General features: G+C 38.8%; 1 protein-coding gene across 2 annotated transcripts in view; it reads right to left on the bottom strand.

Annotated features, from left to right (window-relative positions):
• Window positions 1-886: 886 nt before the first annotated feature.
• Window positions 887-25,109, bottom strand: part of st3gal5 (ST3 beta-galactoside alpha-2,3-sialyltransferase 5) — a 29,772-nt gene continuing 5,549 nt past the window's right edge. The window contains exons 1-7 of one of the 2 annotated variants that reach the window (XM_088919128.1): window positions 24,782-24,877; window positions 12,155-12,274; window positions 10,370-10,496; window positions 9,352-9,686; window positions 7,611-7,797; window positions 4,320-4,478; window positions 887-2,166 (exon numbers count right to left, since the gene is read on the bottom strand). In XM_088919128.1, the coding sequence (XP_088775254.1) occupies window positions 1,900-2,166; window positions 4,320-4,478; window positions 7,611-7,797; window positions 9,352-9,686; window positions 10,370-10,496; window positions 12,155-12,258 (1,179 nt within the window). In that variant the 5' untranslated portion in view covers window positions 12,259-12,274; window positions 24,782-24,877 and the 3' untranslated portion in view covers window positions 887-1,899. Of the gene's footprint in view, window positions 2,167-4,319; window positions 4,479-7,610; window positions 7,798-9,351; window positions 9,687-10,369; window positions 10,497-12,154; window positions 12,275-24,781; window positions 24,878-25,109 lie in introns of those variants that run through there. The other variant, XM_088919136.1, reaches the window with a different exon arrangement.

Genomic DNA, 25,109 nt, shown 5'->3' with positions numbered 1-25,109 from the left:
GGAAGGGCCACTTCACATCACAATTTGTGCAAACTCTTGCTCTTGCGTGTGGCAAGACTAGAGGTTTGCAACAAAATGGCAACTATACAGTACTTTCACAAAGTTCACAGTTTTGTGCTACAGTATGCTGGAATTTGTAAAATTTTGCAATTCCGTCAATTTGTTACTGTGCTTTAATAACCAGTCTGAGAAATTGGAACAGAAGCTCCTCTTTAAATGGATGTTTTTCACTACAACAGATAGGTAGGGTGCCGTCATGGACTTGAATTGACGCAGTTCATTGCGTCACTGCACTGTACCTTTTCAAACCTGGCAAGAAACTATTTTTAACAGCGATGGTTCTTGTAACTTAAATGTGCCTTAGATTAATCTCAAAAGTATATTGAGGGTCTGTAATATGACATATTAAGATTATGCACACAGTGTTACTGAAGAATACAGTTCAAAGTGGCTTCATTGTATACATATTCATGCAAATTGGATATACACGGTCTTGTTTTATTGCAAAAATAAAATAAAAAAAAATAAATAAAAGTAATATACAGGTATCTGTATAACAAGTATTTGTTCCTTCACGATTCTCTGACAGTAAAGTATAGACTAGAGTAGGAAGCTAATGTGCCACACTGTAGAAAAAAAACAAATACCCCTCTCTTTTTACTATACATACAGGAGTCAAGGTACTTTTTTGGTGTTAAGATTTTACCTGAATGACTGGGTGACAGCCATTGTTACAGATGGATCACCACTCAGTCTGATCAGATTTGCTTTGATCAGATTTATGCAAACTTGCACGCAAAGCACACAGAGACGTTTCTTAGAATTATTCCGTTAACTGCAATCATGCTATAAAAAGCAACTAGAAAATTACACAATCACACAGTACTTTTACAAAAAGAACACTGTAATGGTTTTCAGTAATATACACAAAACAAAAAAGGCTCTACATTTATTCACAGACAATAATGCAGACATTCTCTGGGAAGTCAGAAATGCTGGAGTCCAATGCACCTTATTACTGTAGATCGTCAACATACAAACGCCCTATTCACATTTGAGGCGATATTAAAAGCACATATGAACAGCCAACGTGAGAAAACAAACAGAATATTTTTGATCTGCAAGACTGATGACGATATGAGGTAAAAAACAAATTAGTCCCGTTCAAGCAGACTCATCTTGTGACAGCTATGGAGCCGAGTATTCTAGTTCAGTGCCTCATATGTTTTACCTTAGTTTAATTAGTACAACTGTTAGCTGTTTTTGAACAATTTATCTTTGGGTAAAAGAATGACAAACACTGTTATGGTATTTAACAGAAATTCGGAATCTAATAAGGTACAGAAGTCCAATACTGTATAAAATTACGGAAAAAAATGATTTACAAATTAAAAGGATGAATGATTTTAACAGAGGGCAGATATTGCAAGAATTTTCAAATTAAAATCTATAAAGTACATGCTTCTTTTACATTTAAACTCTTTTGCTGTTAAAAAAAATTCTGAAGACTCAATTCATCGATAATACTGAAAATACACATATGGTCCTATGACTATATGAAACGTCAACATGAAAAACAAATTGAAACAAATTAATAAAGCACCTTAAAAAAGTTCATAACTGTTCTTGAAATATGTACAAGTAAAAAGAAAAATCTTTAACAAAAAGATGGGTTTCTGAGGTGCAACTCATTTACAGGATTCCACAGTAGCATGTTATACCTCTACATAAATAAAGTTCATGTCCAAGAATGAGCAGTAAGCAGGCCTGCATCCTTCGTATTTGAATTCCCAATGAGAAATATTCTATTATTAATATTGAATAAATAATCTTCATCACTGTCAGTTCTAAGGATGAAAGACACTTGAAAAATCAAGTAGAGCGAGAAATCCTTCAGTGTTAGCTTTCATCGTTTCCGCAGAAGCTGCAGTGAACTCCTCCGGTAAGGTCCGACACGATCCCAGCTCGCACCAGGCTGCCGATGAGCGTCCTCTCGGTGTCCACGTCGTGCATGTGCTGCACCAGCATGGCGTCCATGGAAACATCTTCATAGTAGTGTAGCGGAGCCCTTGGCTGGCTGAGGTTGTACCCGAAGCCCGCTAAGCTGACCTCGTCGCACAGGTACGTGGCCAGGTTGAGAGCGCTGATTCCCAGGGTCGGCACGTTCTAGACACAAGAGTGCAGGGTCAGTCAGGACTGTGCTGTGGAGTCCTTTCTTCTAGGCCAGCCACTTCCTAGCTTTTCACTCTCATTCAATTAGCAGTCACGCCATTTTGTTACAGCATCACATTTCCATTTTGATCCCTATTTTTTGGCGCTTTTTTTGCCATTATTTTTCCATGTAGCTCTGCCATTTTGAGTTGCCATTGGAATTGGGATGTCTATCAAAAACACTTTCTGATGATGACTCAATTCCTACAGCCTGGAGGAACAGCAATAACCTGTTGCCCCACCCTTCTCCCCTATAGTAAGGCACTGTGGCATAAAAACTGTTTTCATCTTTAAACCAACTGTTAATGACTGTTAACTGTTAAAATCCTCAGAGACTGCATGTCATTGTTCTTTTGACAGCAAAATTAACTTACATTGACTATGAATACTTTTCCTGTTTTATCCAATTCACAAAAGGTCATAAAAGTTATCTGTGTCATCAGCTCATATTGAAATGGAGTAATGCTAAATGCCTAACTAAAACTGGAAAACCATAGCTTCATTCCAGTTGCCATCATGGTTCATCCAATGGCCTAAATTCAACAAAGATAAAGATAATTCTTAATGCAAAAAATTCCATGTGCTGAATATCATTTCCATGCATTTAAACTGAAGTCAAACGTCAGACAATCTGTATGGGACAGACAGATCAATAGATCGAGTAAATAATTCTAACTATTATATTCAAGTCTGGTCCAGCCACCTTTGGCATACGCATGCATCAGACCTCAAAGACGGTCAGCCTTCCAGTTTCCACCTTTAATTTATGGTCATGTGCTAATGCACACCTGCAATTATAAAACAAGGTTGACTGCTCTCAACTTCACATCATGATCGTTTTACCTAATAACCTCGAACCTGGTATTAACACTGACTGGTGATCAGGCCTGCCAAACCTGTTTCAGTTCTTACTCTCCTGTTACTTATCACACCTTTGTTAATCTGCGTTCGTTATTATTCAAAGCCACCAGTTGAAGGAAATATTCCTGGCAAATACTAATCTAGCATAAAACAGCAAATTACATGTGCAATTTAAATGTGTAAGGATTTGTAGAAAGAAATATTAGTTTGAAGGGAGGTATGAAGCTGAGTAAATGTAAAAAAGTCAATGAATATACTATAAGACTATGAAAGAATCAGTTGTATGCAGGTGAATTACAAAGATTGATTCACCTCCAAATCATAAGTATACACCTGTTTTTCGGCAGTTTATCAATGATTTTGGGAAAAGGCTCTCAATATTTTGTTTTTATTATTCATGAATTTAAGATTCATCCCATAATCAAAGTTATTGTAAAGATTATTAATAATAACAATAATGTGTCTTGTATACAAAGATATTTATGTAGCTGGCATCAGACTATCATTTTAAAGTTAATTACAGTGCAAAACCATACCCTGTAGCAAGTCCTAAATTTGTCAGTAAATTTTAACCATAAAACAAGTCAAATCCGATCCAGATTTATATTTTTTTCCTCTGTATTAGTTGCCAATTCAGAGTCTGATTTAACTTATGAACACCACTGTCTTTTGGTGTCAGTACTGGGCCTAATGAAAAACACTGGGTCAAAATTGGTGTAAATACTGGGCCTAATGTGTGTACATCAGGAATACCAAGAAATACTACATACTGTACCTGTGGAAAATGTAGACGTTACAATAAATGTACACTTATGTATTTTACTAGCAAACGTATAACCTTTTTGTTATTATGTTACATTTCTGTACAGATACACTAGGGTGCAAAACTAACGAGTAATATGTTTAAATGCAGTAAATAAAGCATGTCCATTGTAACATTTGCATTTTATTTATTCACATATATACAGTATTATTGACATTGATATGAGCCTATGCCTTGCCCATCCAAGAGTACAGTCACAGTCACAGACCTGAAATAACTCAGGCTGTTGACTTTTCACAATGTTATCTGATCGCACTGTGTTTTGAAATGACTGTAGCTCCACAATAGTAGTTCAACTAGTTCACACATGGTGACAAATGTGTAAGCTGGAAGTGTTAAAAGAAAACCAAGCCACAGTTTATAATGGGTTTATGCAATCATACCTCCTCCCTATGTACTTCTGTACGAATTAAAAGAAAGTTACCTGGTCCCACCCCCAGATTTTCGGCTGTGGAGTAGGGAAGTGGAGCAGGTCCAGTGCCGTCTGTCGAATGACTTCAGGGTTCAAGATTCGAAACTGTGAGATCCCTATGGGGATTTCTTCAGGCACCCTCTGCCAGAAAAACAGCCAGTCCCAGAACGACTAAGAAGAAGGATTATTCATATTAACTTTGGTACTTTTTTATTTACATATTCCTTAGACAAATACATTCAGTCACAATGCTTTTGCTTCATTCCAAGTCAAACATTTATGAATGCCTCTTAATGAGATCATTATCCCAATTTCACTTACTTTTAGAGATCTTAATCTGTTTTCACTTGTTAAATATAAAATACTGAAAATACCTTGTGGTCAAGTGGGGTTTCAGCTGGGGTTAGTAAATGTTAGCAACCTTGGTGCCCCTGCAACACCCTAGCTACACAAATCAAACCTACCAGACAAGAGTCTCCAAAATGATGGTCACACATCACAAGCATTTGTACTCCGATAAGCTGTCCTGTCTCACCGCCTTTATATTTCCGCCTATAATTGCGACATGAGACAGCACTGAGGGACACTCACGTGATAAGCACTGACACAAAACCAAGAGTTCAGCCCTGGTTTGTATCCTCCACTGTATCAGGTGCGAAACCAGGACATGGAAATTGTCTTACTCATGTACAAATGCAGCTTCTCTTTCTCTTTAAATTACAGTGACAAGCTGTTGATTTGACAGGGTTACCCTAAATTCTCGAAGTCCACACCACTGTGTCGAAAGGAGACCATGGGGTCTGATTTGGCCAAAAATGGTGTTAATCCAAATCACCCCGTATTATTAAAGAGAACCAGGCCCGCTTTTGTGCAGGACAGATCAAGACTGCCTGTGGTGAGTTGGCCTTTCTGGAAGGAATCACTTCTGGAGCCTGATTGAAGATAAAAATCAAACAGGCTTCACTCCAGGCAAATGATCTAGACTGGAAAAGGGTTTTTAATTTACATAATGCTGATGCCACTGTAGTTGTACAATTTGGAATTCTGTAATGTGATCTTTCCTGATAATGTTTTTCTCTTTTAGTGTTCTATACTACATTTTTTTGTTCCCCTGTTATGGACAGTTTAATTCATTTGAAGTTTGGAACGGTTTCAGCTTCTTATTGATATATTTCGCAATATACCAGGAATGTTTAACTGCTGCCATAACTGGGGCGGTGCGGTGGCTCTGTGGCTAAGAATCTGCGCCTGTGGCTGGAAGGTTGCTGGTTCGAAACCCGAATAAATGGCTGACCCTGCGCTCTGACCCCAAGCTTCTCTCCCTGTTAGTGTGTCTCATGGAGAGCAAGCTGGGATATGCGAAAAGAAATTCCTAATACAAGAAATTGTATATGGCCAATAAAGCGATCTTATCATTCAAGCATTGACTAACAGCAGCGGCAGTTCTATTGTTTTCCTAATCAATGGAATCCAAAATTTCCACCACTGTCAGTTAAACAGTAACATGATTGCTTTCTTTTGTCTAGGTCAGGGGTCGGCACCTTTTTACAAGGAGTGTGTGAAAAGTTAGCTCATGCACTTGGTTTTACCGATTTGTGTGCCACTGACATTTTCCAATATCAAAAACAGCCCTACTTATATTTTTATTAATAAAAGTTATTATTAATAATAAATAAATAATAACATCACTTTATTAACCATTCACAATTTCTTGCATTAGGAATTATCTTTTCGCACAGACACACAGACAGGAGAGAGCCTGGGATCAGAGTGCAGGGTCTGCCATTGTACAGCGCCCCTGGAGCAGTTGGGGTTAAGGGCCTTGCTCAGGAGCCTCAACGGAGTAGGATTCCTCTGCCAGCTGGGATTTGAACCGGCAACCTTCGAGCCACAGGCGCAGATCCTTAGCCACAGAGCCACCGCTCCGCCCCAATAATTTGCGGTAGCCCCTAAATTACAATATATTATCTAAAATTATTAGATTCATAAATCCCAATTAGTGTGATTCTTGCCCTTGTTTTTCCTTGCCGAGGTCTTCAAGCTCGGGTTCACAGCAGAGTTTGAAACTGCCTGTGCATCAAGCTAACAAGAACATTTCACCAATGTAGTCCCCTAGTCATCACATTAAGATTACAAAAACCCCAGCACAAAGGTTTTCCTGATGAAATAATACAATGTAAATTTACCGTGGGGTGGCCAATGTACTTTGCAATGATCTTTACAAATCCCCTCTGTTTTCCAATGATGGCATCATCAGCCATCACGGAAAATATTTTCTTGAGGTCAATTCATTTTTCCTCAAAATAATTAATATATGCCTTAGCTACATCTTCCCCAAACCTCCACCTGAATCACAGTACCTCACAAGAATTGCTCATCACAGTACGTAATTTAAATCCATGCACTCGGAGCACAAACAGCACAGTCTTTATGTTAACAAATCCATATTCATCTCTCCAAAAGGGCTGGAATGAGCAAACCTCCAATTTTGCCATCTCAGCCAACTGCCATTTTGTCCACATTCTTTGACTTAACATTTTTCACAGTTAAGCTCTAATCAGCAGCACAGATTACAGGTTTTCCAAGTAAATATATTTTTTTCCTATGATAAAGAGCTTTCATTGACTAGCATGTTGTAGAGAATTACAGAACAGTCAAGCATAGTTTATCATTTTTTTTACCTAATTTGTGGCTTATTGGACTTTTATTGCATGTGCTGCTTTCCTTGGACAAACATCCCTTTGAGTGTCAATAATGGCAGGTGGGCCATAGGTTGCAAAACAGAGCCCTGGTGAATGTTGGTATATTGGAGACCACAATGCACGTAATCTGAGCTATTTACACACATATCATAAACTCACCTTAACTCAAACATTTTCTAATAGGACCCACAGGTGGTTCTAAGGTAAAATCAAATTTACAGAAGCTGTGTCTTGTGTAACCCATGTAGAGGAAGGACTGCATTTTAAAGGTAGCATTTGTACATTTCCACAACCTATTGCCCTTCCTTAACTTTGAGGATAAGGGAATGAATACAGTCTCTATTACAAGAGGCACAATAAATGGTTTTATCAGATTTTCAGCAGACCACGTAGTCAGCAGCATTCAATTAATTTTTTATTTGGCTAAATGAACGATATTACTCTTCATCAGAGCAGGACAGGGATTAGATCAGCAGGAGGAAAGCAAAAATAAAACAAAGGGGCTCTCTGTGCCTTTTTATGAACTGTCAGCTGGTAAAGATGTCGAAAAATTCCAGCTGGAGGGGGAAAAAAACAAAACTGGAAAGCAGCTGCAACTCACCACCCTCTCCTTCTTCATCATCGCCTTCACCCAGCTGAAATCCACCGATTTATAGACCACGGCTACGAACTGCACCTCAGGGTCAATGTCCTCCCACACCACCGGGCTGCCCTCAGGATAACTCATCCTGATCGTCGTTTTATTGCCAACATCTTTACTGAACTCCCGCAAAGGGCCACTGTTTAACCTGGAATCAGAGGAGGAGCAGAAATAATGCTGTTACTCAAGTTCCTACCACTCTGTCGGCAGCGTGTATATCGCAGCACGCTGAGCGCACTGCAGAAAGCTGCCAGAACACAACATGGACTGTCTATGTCATCCAGCCAGGCTGTTTAAGATTAATTTGCCATTTTACATTTATTGTATTGACACTTGCTTTCCAGAACTGCTTCATTCATCAGCAGTATTATCTGCCAAAGGAAGGCCTGAGCACAGTGACTAGTGGCATTAATCGCCAAGATGGTCTCATGTTACAGTGGTCTGGCTTATGACATTAGCACATGCAAAAAGAAACAAATGAAAAGCACCTTAAACTGATGTAATGAAGAAAACGGCTATAAAAGTAAACGTTCTGCTATGACTTAATCCAGAAGGAAAAAGGAGGGCAGCCTTTCAACATGGTTGCTTCTCGTCACATTGTGCCCTCTGGGAATTTTCTTTTATTTTTGCATTCTAGAATCTGTCCAGAGTGATTTTACTTACAAAAATAATTATAATAATAATTGCTTGCACTTATATAGCGCTTTTCTGGACACTCCACTCAAAGCGCTTTACAAGTAATAGGGACTCCCCTCCACCACCACCAATGTGCAGTATCCACCTGGATGATGCGACGGCAGCCATAGTGTGCCAGAACGCTCACCACACATCAGCTATCAGTGGGGAGGAGAGCAGAGTAATGAAGCCAATTCATAGATGGGGTTTATTAGGAGGCCATGAGAAATTTGGGAAATGGAAAATTTGGCCAGGATGCCGGGGTTACACCCCTACTCTTTTTGAGAAAATCCCTGGGATTTTTAATGACCACAGAGCGTCAGGAACTCTGTTTTACGTCTCATCCGAAGGATGGCCCCTTTTTTACAATATAGTGCTCCTGTCACTATACTGGGGCATTAGGACCCACATAGACTGCAGGGTGAGCACCCCTGCTGGCCCCACTAACACCAGCAACAACCTTAGTTTTTCCCCAGGAGGTCTCCCATCCAGGTACTGACCAGGCTCACACCTGTTGAGCTTCAGTAGGTTCGCAGCTGTGAGTTGCAGGGTGATATGGCTGCTGGCCAAATGCTTTTGGCCATAATGCTGGTCCTGCTTAGGAAAAGGCTTTACATTTGAAGAGGGTACAAGGACACTTTGGAAAATATAATCAAGTTCCCCTTGCAGTTTTCCAGAGCCTCAGGAATTTTAACCAATCTAAAATGTATGGTCTTAAAAGCGGTTAACCAAGTTTTCAGATTTTACTAGAAAGAACTAAGGAACCCTATGAGGCCAGCAACCTGCTAAACAAGACAGGACTCCAAAAAAGTTAAACGTATGAGGAGAGTAATGATCTTACCCTTTTCAACATAATCTGCAGTAGTGCAGCAATTTCTGATTTGTGGTATTATAGCTATTATAGGCATTATAAAATTGTATCCTAAATCATCATAAATCATAAATCAATGCTACCAAAACAATCCAGTCTAGATATAAAGGTTTTTTTCGTCCCCAACGTCTACAGCCTCATACTTGGAAAGCTTACCTGATAACTACATCAAACTGGTCGATCAGGTTTCCCAGCCCCAGGCCCCGTAGTATTCCTCCGTTTCCAATTACAACACAACGCCGGCAGGACTTGGCATCCTCTTCCTTGGCAGGGCTAGGAAAAAGGCTCAGGACTTCCAGCAGTTTCCCGCCTAAGTCCTTAAACCCAAATGGCGGTGGGTACTGAAATATCGTCTCTGTGAACCGGGAGTTCTTGGAAAGGAAATGATCCTGAACTTGGATGGAAGTGCTGAATCTCGCTTCCATCTCCTTCCTGGCGAAAGAGGGCTTGCATTCCCGCTGCAGGACTTGTTTAACGAAGGAGTGTACCAACTGCAGACATGAAAACATCATTAGACCTCCATAATGATGGGACATACAGTACTACCAATAAACTGCAAAAGTAAGAGTGGCTAATTGTAAAATGCCATTTGACAGTTCGAGATGATCAGGAAATCACAAAACATTTTTAACCAAAGGAGCTGAGTGAAGCTTAGGTTTAGGTTTTACTAAAAAAAAAATTCAATTAACTCAATTTATATAGAAACTAGATTTGTGTACATACAATACACTATTGTAGTCACAAAGTTAAACTGTAGCCTAAACCTTTTTATTCTTAAAACTGAAAGACAATTACACAACAGGCTAAGGAGAATTCTTCAACTTTGAAAGAGAGTTTGTGTCTTTACTTTAGCGTGTAACTATCCTGACGATCCTGAAGGTATTATATGCTGCTCAATGCCTACAATACATGTAAAGATGTGCAAAAACTGTGCTCATCTATCCTGCCATGGCTTTAACACCAGTTTAAAGGAATTACATCCAACTCAAAATCCAGGAGGTTGTTAAGAATAGTAGAATACACCGAAAGCAGAAAGAGATAAGAAATAATAAAACTATAGCCTCAGTTCAAATGAAGCACCTCAGAAATGAAAATAATACTCATTTTGTTCCTTATCTACAGCTGTGGTGTAGAAGTTGTTGGGGAAAGTACTTTCACATTTCCAAATTCCAACCTTGACATGAGTGGGATCCACGGTGTACGTGTTCCAGATGGTGTGACTCCCGTTGGTCCTGGAGGTTTCCAACATGAAGGCGACTAGAGACGCTAAAGTGATCACCATCAGAATCCCCACCCCACACCTCACATGTAGAGAGAGCAGAACAGTACATAAGGCCATTTCATATCGTCACAAGCCAACAGCGCACTTCAGTACAGTGCAATTTGATAAACAATTCCCTTCCTTTTGGTCCAATTCCATTAGGCACCGTTGCATCAAATCACTGGACTCTCCTAGCAAGTGTGTAAGAAAATCACATCTTTGCATAATATGATTTTCATAAATATGAAATCCACCTCAGTAACAAGAGAAATTTTGAAATAAAGCAGAGGCAGTCCTTTCATAAGAAGGGCATATCTTTGCTTTAACGATTGTTTTGTTAAAATATAACAAAACTTATAAAACTATAAAGGCTTCACATACTTTTTGTATGAACTATATTTTCATAAAATGCCTGCAGCTGTGCAGTTCAAGTGAAAACCCACAACACAATGCAAGCTGAATTCAAGATAAGCTGACAATGTTTTATACTTTGAAAATATCAGGATACGGTTCACTTTCAACAGTCCAAGCAGCATCTTGGCAACTTCCTTAACATCTTAGTTCTGTCCAGAAAAGAATCACAAAATGAAGAACAACTAAATACAAAACTCAAGAGATTCACAAAACCATCCAACTATTTAACTGCCCCCTGTCCTAAACCCAGTTTTAATTTCTTTGCATTTAGCAGTCATCTCTAGCTCCACTTATCACAGACATTTATTCTGGATGTGTTGAACTAAAGAGAAAAATTGTGGACAATGAGACAAATTATATCATGAATGCTGAACATAAGGCTGGTGTATAACATTTTTGGAATCGTGTACCCATTATAGAATACCCAGCTGAAACTTTGTGTGTATACATAAAATGCTGTCATTGTCTGTCACTATACATGTGAATCTTTTCTTTTCTGTTCATTTTAACAATGACCAGGAAACAACAAACATTTGGACTGCCTTACTAGGATTTTATGACGAAAGTCAAGGGGAAATAGGCACGCATCTGCTTTCTTATGTTTTGCATTTTTCTGATCTTAAAACATTAATTCCATATAATTTTTCCTTCAAAATGGGTATGATTTTATTGTATAAAAATACTTCATTTTAAGTACACAATTCACTTTGAACAACTGTATCACTAAGGTACAGTATGTGTAAATTTAGTTGTTAGGGTAGCTCTCCATTAAAGGTTTGCTTCTGCTCAAGTGCCTCTTGTTAGTGAAGAATCAAAAGCCTAAAAAGGTACAAAAGGTTTCTAAATACACTAGGGAGTACACCATCAAAAGTCACAACCCTGACAACATGGTTCACCTTTGCTAGGTGCTCATCAAGTGAAAACTAGCAAACTTCAACTGGAGACACAGGTTTACTGATTTACTTTTGATAGAGACCTTTCTTCACTGTAAAGGTATTCTGAACATAAAAAGAAAAATGTAGAGAAAAACCTGCAGGTCTTTTATCAGATTGAAAACCAGTTCATCATGTGTCCTTTTTGGAACTTAATCATTATTTTGGAAGCAGATTTCCACATTATAAAAAATGACAAAATAATATCACCCTCCTAATTGATCACATTCTGTCATTCCACAACTAAGGAAAATTCAGGCACAGAAGTCGCACTTAACAGTTCCTTTACAAAACAGTCAAGTTCCTTTATCCTATTCAGTTTTAGTAATTTCCTATGATTATAAACACAAACCTAAGAGAACCACTGCAGACACCCTTGGTTCTCCTCATAGTGCTGAGTGGTGAGTGGGGTTTCTCCATGAGTGGAGACGAACTGGACGGCTCTCTGTGTCTCATACATCAGACTCCTTCCCTGCATGCAAACAAAATACATTAATTATGACATTGTACAACAACACATGGCTTGTTCTTGTTTTTACAGATGCAAGAACGTGATGAAAGGAAGAATGAATACAAAAAGTCATTTTCTGCTTTCATCTTTAATTTTACTATTGTATTAGGTTTTATATAGTTAACTATTTACATTATTCCAGCTTAGATGGGAGGTTACATATGCAAATAATTCACACAAAAGACTGCTTCCTCTTGTTTCATAGAATAAAACTGGGTCTCAATTTTACCCAGACTTGCCAGTATTTGCTAAACCTCTTCACCTGTAACCTAAGAAAAGTTAATCTTTTCCATTTATATAAATCTTCACAACATTGATCTGTTGTTGGGGGTTCTTTAGTAAACAATTTTCTTGTGATTGTTTTCTTACTGGCAGCTAGAAGAATTACTAGTAAATATCTATACTTTACTTCCAAATAATCAAAAGTAAAGTAACCCAAATACATAAGGGAGAATTCAAATGGTATGTCTAGGTAAACATGCCTTGATCTTAAGTGAAGAATAGCCCGCAGTTTAATGGGTATTGCAGAGTATAAGATGATATACGAGTTCTTTGCAAGTTTCTTCAACAGTTCTTTTACCTTCTTAATGTTAGAAGAAGAAACACATTTTTACCTCTTGGTTAAATAAATCATTCCGACTGTGAAATACAAATCATAAATCCACAATTTAAATTTAGGCAAATAAATGTTCTGACAATCTGGCCTTGAGGTAGAGCTTTACAGTACTTCTCAGTACAAACAGATGTCAACATACTACACACAACAACTATTAATCAAAATCTTAAAAATGTGTTACACCAGGAGAATTCACATAAGAGTTATATACTTCAAAATGACAGGACTGTACTTTCCGAATAAAAATTAATGTTTATAGTAATAACATCATTCTTCCATCTCAGAAATATCACCGGACTACATTCGATGTTGTCTCTGTAGCAGAAAAGCCGGTCAACACATTCATCTTTTTAAGAATTTATTAGAGCAATGCCCTTTTCGCTGGTGTATCTAAATCTACAATGACAATCTTCAGAATATCCAATATTCGACTGCCAGAATGCTGACCAGGTCATGTACAAGTGATCACATTACCCCTGTCCTAGAGTCCTTGCACTGGTTTCCTATGGGATCATGTCAACTTCAAAATCCTCATGCTTACCTATAAGGCCTTACATGGCTTGGCACCTCAATACCTGTCTGACTTATTATCTTCCTACTCCCAACCCAGCATCCTTCATGTGTCTGATTCTGGTCTCCTTTTGTCGCCCAAGCTCATTTACAAGCTATAGCTGACAAGGCCTTCTCTTGTTATGCCCCAAAGGTGTGGAATTCTATCCCCAAGATTATCAAAACTTTCAAATACAAACTTCCAACCTTATTCAGAAGGCTTTTAAATTTTTGTCCATTTGCCTATTTCATACAGGTAGGATAGTCGAAAGGTGTGGCAGGGTCTCCAGATTTATACATATTCGTATTCATTCATTATAGCTATTTTAATTCAAACCACATACCAAACATTACGCACACATTGTATAGTTTTTCGAAAATCACATGAGCGGAGCTCAGTATTTTGTTATTCCAAGAAACAAACCTGCCTTTTTTAAATGTACAATATCATTATGTGCCCAATGTGTTACTGATAAAAATGACCGAAGTAGTTGGAAGTAGTAGAAGGCTCTGGAGCCTTCTCTGAGTGTGGAAGCCAAAAAACAATGTTCTATACTCAGAAAAGAAACAATTCAAGGGCTATCATTAAAGAGGCGTCATTCAAGATCATTCTAGTCATTCAGTCAGATATTAAAGAGGAGTCAATTTGCAAAACACTGACAGATATCTAATTATCTCCAGTTACCAGACTGGTTAAGTCACTACTAACCAAGCTCTGCAAAAATAGTTTCCAGGTTACACAATTAAAAACATAGCAGAAACACTAAAGCACTCGTATGCATAGCTGTAAAAGCACCCACAAGTAACACAAAAACCTTTCACTGAACACCATCCATTCGTACTATATCCCAAGCAGGACCACAGAGAGATGAAGCCTCACCCTACAGAATGGGAAACCAGGGACAGTTAGAAGTAGCCAGCATGTGTATCATTCAGCCTTTTCTTGAAAGACGCTTGGGTATCGGCTGCGACAACACAGCTGGGTAGCTTGTCCCAGATTTCAACAACCCTTTGGGTTAAGAAATGCCTCTTTTTCTCAGTTTTCAATGCACTTCCACACAATTTCTACACGTGCCCTCTGGTTTGGGCTTCTGAATACTTGCTTCACGTCTCCTAGTGGTTTTTCTCTGTTCGAGAATAAAAAGGTTCAGTTCATTACTCAGCCCGCCAGTGTAGAACATTCCCTTAAGCCCTGGTTTCTCTTCTCTGGTTGGTTCTCCAAGATATTAATTAACCTTTTCTTTCCAGAGTCTGGATTATGTGTCAGTTACCACAGATAGGAATTGGGCTGTTGCAGTTCTTCCAGACTGCTCCACGTTGCACAAACTGCAGATTACTGGTTTGTAAATGGCTTGCTAATTTTTTATTAACAGTGGCTTAAATGCTGTTATCCTTCCCGCGTATAGTTAATAGCTTTTCAGCTCCTCCTGCAATACTGACTTGCAAACTAGTCTAATTGTCAGTCAAACAAAAGGCAACTTATTTCTGTTAAAGGGTGACAAGCAAATTACTGCCCATGTAGAAAACAAGACTTGGTCTACCTTGATCTCTCCCACTTTGTTCTCCCAGCAAAAGCAAATGATATAAAATGCACAGAATTAAAAACAAGACTTTCAGTAAAGGAAATAATTTAGATTAATTTAATTCCAATTTCTGATATACTCTGTGGCTGGAAGGTTGCCGGTTCAAATCCCGCAGCCGGCAGAGGAATCCTACTCCGTTGGGCCCCCGAGCAAGGCCCTTAACCCCAACTGCTCCAGGGGTGCTGTACAATAGCTGACCCTGCACTCTGACCCCAAGCTTCTCTCCCTGTCTGTGTGTCTCATGGAGAAAAGCTGGAGTATGCGAAAAGACTAATTCCTAATGCAAGAAATTGTATAGGGCTAATAAAGAGATGTTGTGTTACATTACTTACATTTACAAAAGCAACAAAAAACAATTTACCTTAGCACAGCACTAATCAATGTCTTGTTTTCATGAGTTTTTAACTAATACTTTGACAGTATTGACAATACATTTAAACTTAGAGGTCAAGGCTCAGCTTGAAGTCAGGCTTGTCAGGCTCAAAGCACTAGCTGATGTGTTCTGCTTATCAGAGACTGTGCAACGCAAGGCAATTTCCTGTCAAGGTTTATCTGCAGGCTGTAGGCTGGAAAGACATACAGCACTTGGGTTTTCTATACAATAACAAATGGCAACCAGCAAAAGGCCTAAAAGGCTTCAAATATTCTGACCCAAAACTCGTGACACATCTCTACCTTTGCTGCAGAATCTGCAGCGACAGCATTTTTTAAAAAAACACGACACCACCGTACTGCGAAGTATACTAACTAAGCAATTGAAGTTTGAAAAACAAAAATAAAAGCAATATTTGAGCAAAACACATGCAGGAAGAAATATCAAATGCCGCTTTGTTAATTAGCCAATAGTTTAGAGGATATATGGTCAGAAATTTTATACAACTAACAGGGTGGCATGGCAGCGCAGTGTTTACAAGTGCTCCCTTTCAGCACTGGGGTGCTATCTGCAGGGAGCTAGTATGTGTTCATGTGGGTTTCCATCAGGTGCTCTGGACTCCTCCATAGTCCAAAGACATACTCCTGGGAAAACTGGCCTAAAGTGAGTGTGTGCCCTGCGATGGACTAGCATTCTGCCTTGGGCCCATTGCTTGCTGGGATAGGGTCTGGCTCCCCCCGCAACCTGATATTGGATAAAGCATTTAGAAACTGTATGAATGAATATGCTCTAATGGTCTCAACATGACAATGTGTCCTGATTTAATTCCACTGAACGTGCACAAACCGGCCTACGTAACATCCTCCTTCACTCAACTTATGAAATTATTTCCAATATATATATAACTAAAAAAAGGGGGCATTAGGTTTGTACTATAGCTTCAGCATTACTGTTATACATTTGAATGTATTAGAACAGTGGTTCTCAAACTTTTTGGACCAAGTACCACCCCCTGATCAAACTAAAGCATCCAAGTACCACCTACAAGTCATCATCTCATAGGAACCCCAGAAATTCTCAATGACCAACATGAGCGTGCGTGCGCGCACACACTCACATACACATATAATAAATATTATAATATAAACTTTATTTGATATAGCGCCTTTAAAGGTGGCTTCTCAAAGCGCTTTACAGAAAAAGAACAACAAATAAAAATAAATGATAAAAAAGCACCATTTCAGTGAGAGGGGTGAACCTGTTTAGTTGAGCAAAGCAGATGTGAATTCATTTTTCGAGCCTTGATACAATTTACAACAGAGGCTAACAGATTTTAAATCCTCAGGCATTTTCTTGACGGCAAAGGTCTTGCGGTGAATGTTGTTGTTTGATGTACACTTCTTTTTAGAACCAAGCTGTGTAACCAAAACTAAATGATGTTCAAATTACTTTTTTTAATATACAAAATTTGTTGACCTAGTTGATACTACCCTAGTTTTGTTCACACAAAAACTTTTTAATGGTAACTGAAAATAAACTGAAAATTTGTTTATTGGACAGAACTCTGCAATACAGTAAATCTTTGTAGTTATAGGAATGCGAACCCTGTACAATTTCTATTTGAAATAAAACAAGTATTTTATGAAAGAATGGAAAAGGACAACAGGATTAGGAAGACCAACTTTCTTGAAATATGTAACAACAATTAATGTTTCTGTGAAACAAGAACACAGTGACAGAAACACCCCCTTACACAGAAATAGGGGCTGCCTGCTATATCAGGGAGGGTTTAGACCCTCAGTGTGAGACATATTAGAGAACTTTACAGTATCGCATGCTGATCCCAGTCTGCAAGTAAAAAACTTTTCCAGACCAGTGTTTCATTTTCCAGAAGTCTGTCTAGCACTTTGTACAACCTTTACATCTTAAACTGTCTGTTTACAAGAAGGACAATTAGTCAAATCTCTAAAGAATCTCAAAGCTTAGGATTACAAAACAAAACCCCATCTTTGCTTTTGACACACTGTTATCGACACGTGACAGTCTGCAGTCAGTAGAGCACAGGTAAAAGCTCTTGCACAATCAGACAGCATTTACTAGGCCTAAATAACACTCATATATTCCAACACTGGATACAAAACCCACAGAAATCAAAGGTTTTCACCATCGCTTAAAATAGAGATAAGCAGGATTTTCTTAAATGCCAACTCTCACCACTATGAACATGGGTATCATTCTGGAATCTCTCGCTTTTGATTTTTACTTCACTTCTTTGATGAAAACAGCTTTCTAGCTTTTCATCCATGTAGCACTGCTACAGCTGGAACTTCAGATGGCAGGATTAATGTAAGAGACCTTAAAGCACACCCTGTGACTTCTCACCATCATTACACTTCCCTAAATATGCATTATCTGCTAAAAATAACCTCAATGGGATCCAGTTCTTAAGAATGTTGTAGCTATAGTATATTGCTTACTCATCTCACTCAGAACATACAGTACGCCCCTTTGTAATTGTTCTTTCGCAACTATCAGATACTTTTTAAAATGTTAGCAACTTGAAAGTCCTATAGGGCTTTCTGATGTTACATTGCTTAGTCTGTTGCCAATCAACCTTTAATATCTAAAAGTGCAGCTCTGCATGTTGCTGAAAAGCATGACTTCACCTGCTATGCTCGCTGCCTGAACATTTCACTCACAATTAGCATCCAGTTTTGGCAGAAACAACAGTTCTTCTACGCTTAATAAGCTAACCTTGGTTTTACCAGCTTCAATTCAAGTCCTCACCCAGGCCTCTACCTCCTATATTTTCCAAGATAATTCAAGATCTCTGAGGACACTTTTTTCCAGGTAGAAATAGCCTCTGGAGGGCTGGGTTAAAGCGTATTATTTTTCCCAGCGAGTTTAATACTGTATAGTGCATTTTGATTGCCTCAGCACAAACCGAATCACACAATTAAGAATAGCGCCACATTGTGTAAATCTATTAAATTTACTAATAAAAACATTATAGTTTTAGTGTGAAAAACATTTTAACTTTCCATTTAACACTTAATGTTACAGACTTCAGCAATAATTCAGTTTGAAAATCACTAATGAATTTCTACATTCCTGATGTATTTCTACATTCATCACCAATTTTGAAGACTTATGAATTACAGAATTGCAACTATACAGATATTTGCAACAGAATAATTTGACCATTTTCACCATAAGTTAAGGATAGTACGAGTCCTGTTCCATTTTGTCATGATGCCTGAAGTCTTATCTTTTCCTAATGAAAAAAAAATCACCTGGGAAATCAAATTATAATTTTATTTACAATGATAAAATCATGAAGAAACTATTTAACAACTAGTCGAAAAGCATCTACAGTATTACAGTCTTTTACACCTGCATATTGTGTGGTGGCTCTGTGGCTAAGGATCTTTGCCTGTGGCTGAAAGGTTGCCAGTTCCTTACGCCCCAGTATAGTGACAGGGACACTATACTGTAAACAGGCACCGTCCTTCGGATGAGATGTAAAACTGAGGTCCTGACTCCCTGTGGTCATTAAAAATCCCAGGGCTTTTCTCGAAAAGAGTAGGGGTGTAACCCCGGTGTCCTGGCCAAATTTCCCATTTCCCAAATTTCTCATGGCCTCCTAATAAACCCCATCTATGAATTGGCTTCATTACTCTGTTCTCCTCCCCACCGATAGCTGATGTGTGGTGAGTGTTCTGATGCACTATGGCTGCCGTCGCATCATCCAGGTGGATGCTGCACATTGGTGGTGGAGGAGGAGAGTCCCCATTACCTGTAAAGCGCTTTGAGTGGAGTGTCCAGAAAAGCGCTATATAAGTGCAAGCAATCCTACTCCGTTGGGCCCCTGAGCAAGGCCCTTAACCCCACCTGCTCCAGGGGTGCTGTATAAATGTCTGACCCTGCGCTCTGACCCCAAGCTTCTCTCCCTGTCTGTGTGTCTCATGGAGAGCAAGCTGGGGTTAGCGAAAAGACAAATTCCAAATACAAAAATTTTTTATTTAAATAAAGTGATCTTATCTTATCTATTACTTGACTGGCAAGAGCAATTTAAAAGGTGTTACTTTTTTTACACCTAGGGGTGACAGCAAAAACAATGGTGCATGTCTGACTTCAGCCACAAGAGGGCATCAAACTTTTTTTTCACTTAAAGGTAAAGGTACATTTTTCACCTTCAGTAGTTCCAGGTGAGAGAGATGCAATAGGAGAAATTTAAACAAAGCTGTCAGATGTCTTTCAGGTATAAAAGCTGCTTAACGACAGCGCCATCCTAGAAAAAGAAAATCAGAGTAAGGCTAACTCTGTATTTTAAGATCTAGAAAAAGAGGAGGAAACGGACATAAAAGCAAAGGGTTTTCCAAATTAGGGAACGTACTACAAAAGATAATTAATTGCCTTAAAGTCTTCCTGTACTAGAGCAGTACTAACCTTTCCAACAGCCATCCTTTGATTATAGGTCTAGATACAGACTGTTGAGCCAAGATATAGAGACCTAAAATACACCCCTGATAGCCAGTTAATACACGGGGATACACCTGGTTACACATAAAGAAGACACGCTGTCCTGAGAGGTTTAAAAAAAACAGTGGAAGATTAGTCGAGGTACAGTGTGCGGCCAGGTGGCACAACAATATAGTGGCACAAGATGGCTTACAGGCCCAACCCCGTGCTCAGTAAGAGGCAGCTATTGCTCAGATCCAGCAGCAGCTCAACGACTCACAGCTGAGCCAGCGAAGAGCTTCAAGGGAGCATCCCCAAGCAAAACCAATCTCCTGTACTTCAAAAGACACTGAGGGATTGATGGACAGCATGTGCCACCCACTCTGCAGACCTACATCACAGCCCCACTCCTGACTGCAGAAGTTCAGAAGGCAGCACCATGGGGGGCTAGACATTTTAGGCTGAGAGAGCAACCTCCTAAGTCTGGCCACTGATAAACGAGCAAACGTACGATCGAATTCATTGATCTAAGAAATGGCTCAAACCAGACTCCCAGTCATCGATTTAGCGCTGGAACTTGTCCTTGACAGCAGCGGAATTTGAGAAGATTTCCCAAAGGATTGTGGAGCAGCACTGGCAATATGAGCTCGAATAAGTTATAATCCATGGACAATGTGTATGATTTTCAGCAGTGCTGTTTTATGTTACAGTTAGTTCAGAAATTGACAGTTTTACAAAACGGACGTCTGAAACCGACTTGTACGCTACAAGATCTAGATTTCTCAAGTGCTCAAGTGTAAATAAATGAAGAAAAAAACTGTAGAAAATGAAAACATTTATATAATCATCAATATAATAATGCAAAAGATTTACTGAACAACCATAAGAAGGATGCCTACGTCTTTGACATCTTTTTTTGTTTTAGCTTTGTAATTAAGTTACAGACATGTAAAACACACTTAACCAAGTTGCTATCTCAGTCTTCCGTATAACTACACTGGAAGATCGAGTTTACCGAAATGATTGGATCTACAGTAAAACGGAAATGCTGAAAATATACAAGAGAAAACGCTTTTTGCCCTTGGCTGCCCCTAACAGATAAAATAAAAACAGAAAAAATTACCTTGCAAAATGTATAACAAAGAAATGGAGACCTACTGTAGTTTCGGATGAGTTTATTTTTAATCTCAGTTCACCTAACAGGATGAAGTCAGTGCAAAACAGTGCAAAAACTATTCATCCCTTTTTTATTTAAGTGTTTATACCCAAATGTAGCACAAGTGAGCACACTTCCAGGCTGCCTGTTCTGAAATGGATGCCATGCAAAGATAAACAGTTTCACTGGCTTTGAAAGTATTTGCAGAAACCAAATTTCCTTGTATTGTTACAGTCAAGTAATGTGAAATGCAAACTCAGTCCACCAAAAGAATAACTTGACCCACCCTGAACTTTGATAGGAGTGTCATTTTGTGCTGTATTATTTAGATTTGGTTTCAAGGAAATAGATTGACACCAGTTTTCTGTTACTAGAACTGAAGTTGAAGTACAAAGCATACTTTTTTTAAGCCGCTTGAGAAGTTAATACACATGATTTACTGAGTCACACCTACAATTAACACTTAAGGTACCAGTCATCAGCTAGAAAGATCTAATACAAAACTGCTGAAGTGGAGAAAACTACTCTTCCTACTCATATTATATTCTCTACCAAAGTGCCCACAGCAACAGCAAAATAATAGAATACCTGAAAACCAGAGGCAAAGTAACGAGAACTAAATTACTATCAAATAGCACCTCATCAGCCTGACTTCAATGAAATGGCTTTAATTAAAATATCAAATTTAATACCCTAATAAACTACGTGACAATTCACAGAATACATACAGTACCTTTACATACTAGAACATGAAAACTATTATGTTAAAATTCTAATATCTCCCCCCAGCATTTTATCCATTCCTGTTTAACAGGCTATCATTCCTCAGTGCTAATGTTTAATTTCCAGGTGCCGAGACACTTCCTTTAACTAAAGACCCATCTGCAAGAGTGACGAGAGAAATACTTTTGTGCCAAGACAAAAAATGTCTTGCATGGTGGGAGACACATTAATCAGGTAGTGACAAATCACCTGTCTACATCAATAGACAAGATTTGAAGCAGACAAAACCTAAATGAGAAACTGCATGTTTAAAAGACACAAGATGAACACAAGCATTCGGAAAGAAAGTTGAGCAAAGAGACACGACCACTTCCTAACAGCATGAAAACATGTGAATGTTCAAAACATTCAGCTCCTCATCTTCCAAAAGAAAAACATCAATAAACTAAGGCTTTCTTTGCAAACATAAACCATTTTTAAATTGGACCTCCTTTCGCAAGACCAGATGTGTAAATAAGACATTCATCCACCTATCACCAGAAAGCCAGTTTATTATTCATAATCACAGAAGCACAAGGCAAGACAGGGCAACTACAAGTTAAAAATGAATAATCAAAGAGTTTAAAATAATAGCACTGGTAACAGCCTGACTGACCTTGTAAAAGATATTGACCATTTACCGGGACACATCTTCCATTTTTACTGGAATACTGCAGCTGCAGTAGTTTTAACAGTTCAGGATAACAATATTTAACATCTCAGCAGGAAAATGCAAACGCCTGCGTACTCGTAGTTTCTGAAAATTGCCTGTGCAGAATAAAGCCTGAATAATGTGACCTCAACAAGCCCAAACCAAGATCTAAATCCAATATGTTTACTACTGATCTTTAATTAAATGTTGTTAATCCTACAATAACTCTTTGGTGCTAACTGGCTTGTTCTTTCCAATCCAGAGGAGATGACTGGTAAGGAGACTGTTGCAGGGAGGTTACAGGATATTTAGAAGGGGTCTTGTAAAAGAACATGTGCCATGGAATTTACACTTGCTTATAAGGGTGGCTTAGAGATGCCTGCAATTGCTTGTTTGTGCAGACAATGTTGAGCATTGCACATTTCTAAGTTAGAAAGGAAGGAAGCAGCTATGGCACACAGATTAAGGCATGGACAGAAATCCTAAAAAAACCACACTTTTTTTTTGCGGGAGGGTCTTGGTTAAGGGTGATTGAAATCTGTTGACTTCACTAAAGTCAACAACAGTAATGATCGGTTATGTTCAAGGCAAAGCAAACAGCTTTCCAGTTAACGTGAGGATTCGTTACGGAAAGGCAGAAATCTTTCAGGAAGTTTGAAAGCTGCTTAGCGTCTGAGACTAACGGCGGTCTTCCGCCAGAGCTGCAACTCTACAGCCCTTAAAGAGCTGTTTTTACTCAATATCCTGCAATTAAAACTCGGCTGACGCCTTATTGCATCTTCCATTTGCGCAGCCACATTTTTTTCCTAGAGCCCAGAAGACATCAGAGCAAACTGTTAGTAAACTAACGCATGATACAAGGATTTTTTTTTCCAGAATGGCTGAGAAGCCAAAGAAAATCTCAAAGAAGCAGAGACAAAAAAGAACCCAAGGGAAAAACATCACAGGACCAGAAAATGTAGCGTTAAACCTGGGGACGTTAGAAATAATTAAATGAGTGGAGTTTCTGTTCTACAGCTAAGCACTAGGTTCAAAACTATTAAAACATCAAAAAAGGTTTGCCACAATGGCCAGGAAATGTTCAATCACCTGCAACACTTTTGTAAAACTATTGCATGTAGGTTATAATTTCCTGCAGAAACACATAATGGTCTCAAGCGACGCACAGAGGATTCTTTCAAGAGACAAAACAAACATTCAGATTGCAATGGGGGGACATACACGGAACAAGTTTCTCCTGTAAGGCAAGATTCAGAACTCAAGAGTGAAATCAAAGATCTGAAACTCACAGAATAATCATAAACTGATCTTATCTAAAAAAACTGTACCTATCAAGACAGAGCTTTGAGGTTAACAGGTCAGCAAAATGAAAAAGTTTAAATCTAAACATGGTGAAGCAAAAAGATGTTTTTTTGAGATGCTAAAAATAGTTTTGGAAATGATGTGAATCTGTTGCAAAGGATCTACTGTTTATGATGCACTAATAGGCACTTAGTTTAGAAATCTGTCAGTTCCATACAACTGGTTTTGGGGTGAGCAGAAAAAACTTAGTATTATAGTATATAATTAAAAACAGTATTATAGGTTAAGGAAATACTTTAGAGGGGAGTGAAATTATGGAATCACCCCCCCTCCCACTCCTTTAGCTGAAAAAGGGAGAGGAATCCCCCCTCCCCCATCCAAAAAAATTGAAATTCAATTTAAAAAAAAAATAGTTCCATGGATTCAACACTCAATGATTAAATGTGTCAGTCATTTCAGTTATTACTTTTTACAACTGCCGTGTTTTTCAGCATTAATATAAAGCATGTTATCGAAACACAAACAGAAAAGCAAGGTCATGATGGAAAAACATGCATGACTTTGTCATGTTTCCGGTTCAATTCACACAGATCTCGGCTTTCCCAACAAAAAGCTCTGTTCCTTCCTACAACCTGCTGACAGACCACTGAAGACTCGCTTGTTCTGACAGCCCTTGGCCTCATCTCACTACAGGTGCACTTTATTTGTCATGTACAATAACCCCTCTGGTCTTGCACTGTAATTACAGTACCCCACACTTGCATTTCTCTGCTCTTGTACATCACTGGTATGCGGATGTATTTTAAGTCGGTGACTTATTGCAAACTTCTGCCTTACATAACCTTACTACATTACAGTCTTTTGTTTCTATTTATCATATTTATTGTATTTATGGGCTTTCCTGTATGGTTACACGTTTTTTAAACATTCCTCCAATACGTTTGTATCTAAGGGCCCACTTTATCGACAACATTTTTTAAGTTCTATAAAAAAACAACACAATGGAAGTACCACCTGATGATGAGGACCGCACTGTGGATGCTGGCTCCTGGTTCCTGGTGAAGCAGACATGGGTGCCCGCTAGCAGTCGCCCAGACGTCACCTCAGAGAGACCCAGTACAGAGAAGAGTGCGAGTCGAGCACAACCTGCCTGATCAAGTACTTGTTCAGAACTGCTCTCTCATGCGCTGGCTGGGGCGGGGGAATTCCAGCAAGGAAAGCACAGGGGATGACACGAGGCCACAGCGCGCACGGCACCGGAACACCTCACTCTTACAAACATCTCACACAGAGCACTAGCATTTCAAAGATCGCCAACTCCCTTCAGCAAACGGGTGAGCCA

Source organism: Atractosteus spatula, chromosome 1, assembly GCF_055471065.1.
Source record: "Atractosteus spatula isolate fAtrSpa1 chromosome 1, fAtrSpa1.hap1, whole genome shotgun sequence".
Classification (NCBI taxonomy): domain Eukaryota; kingdom Metazoa; phylum Chordata; class Actinopteri; order Semionotiformes; family Lepisosteidae; genus Atractosteus; species Atractosteus spatula.
The sequence above is the reverse complement of the archived record's forward strand: the minus strand, read 5'-3'. Positions and strand labels throughout refer to the sequence as shown.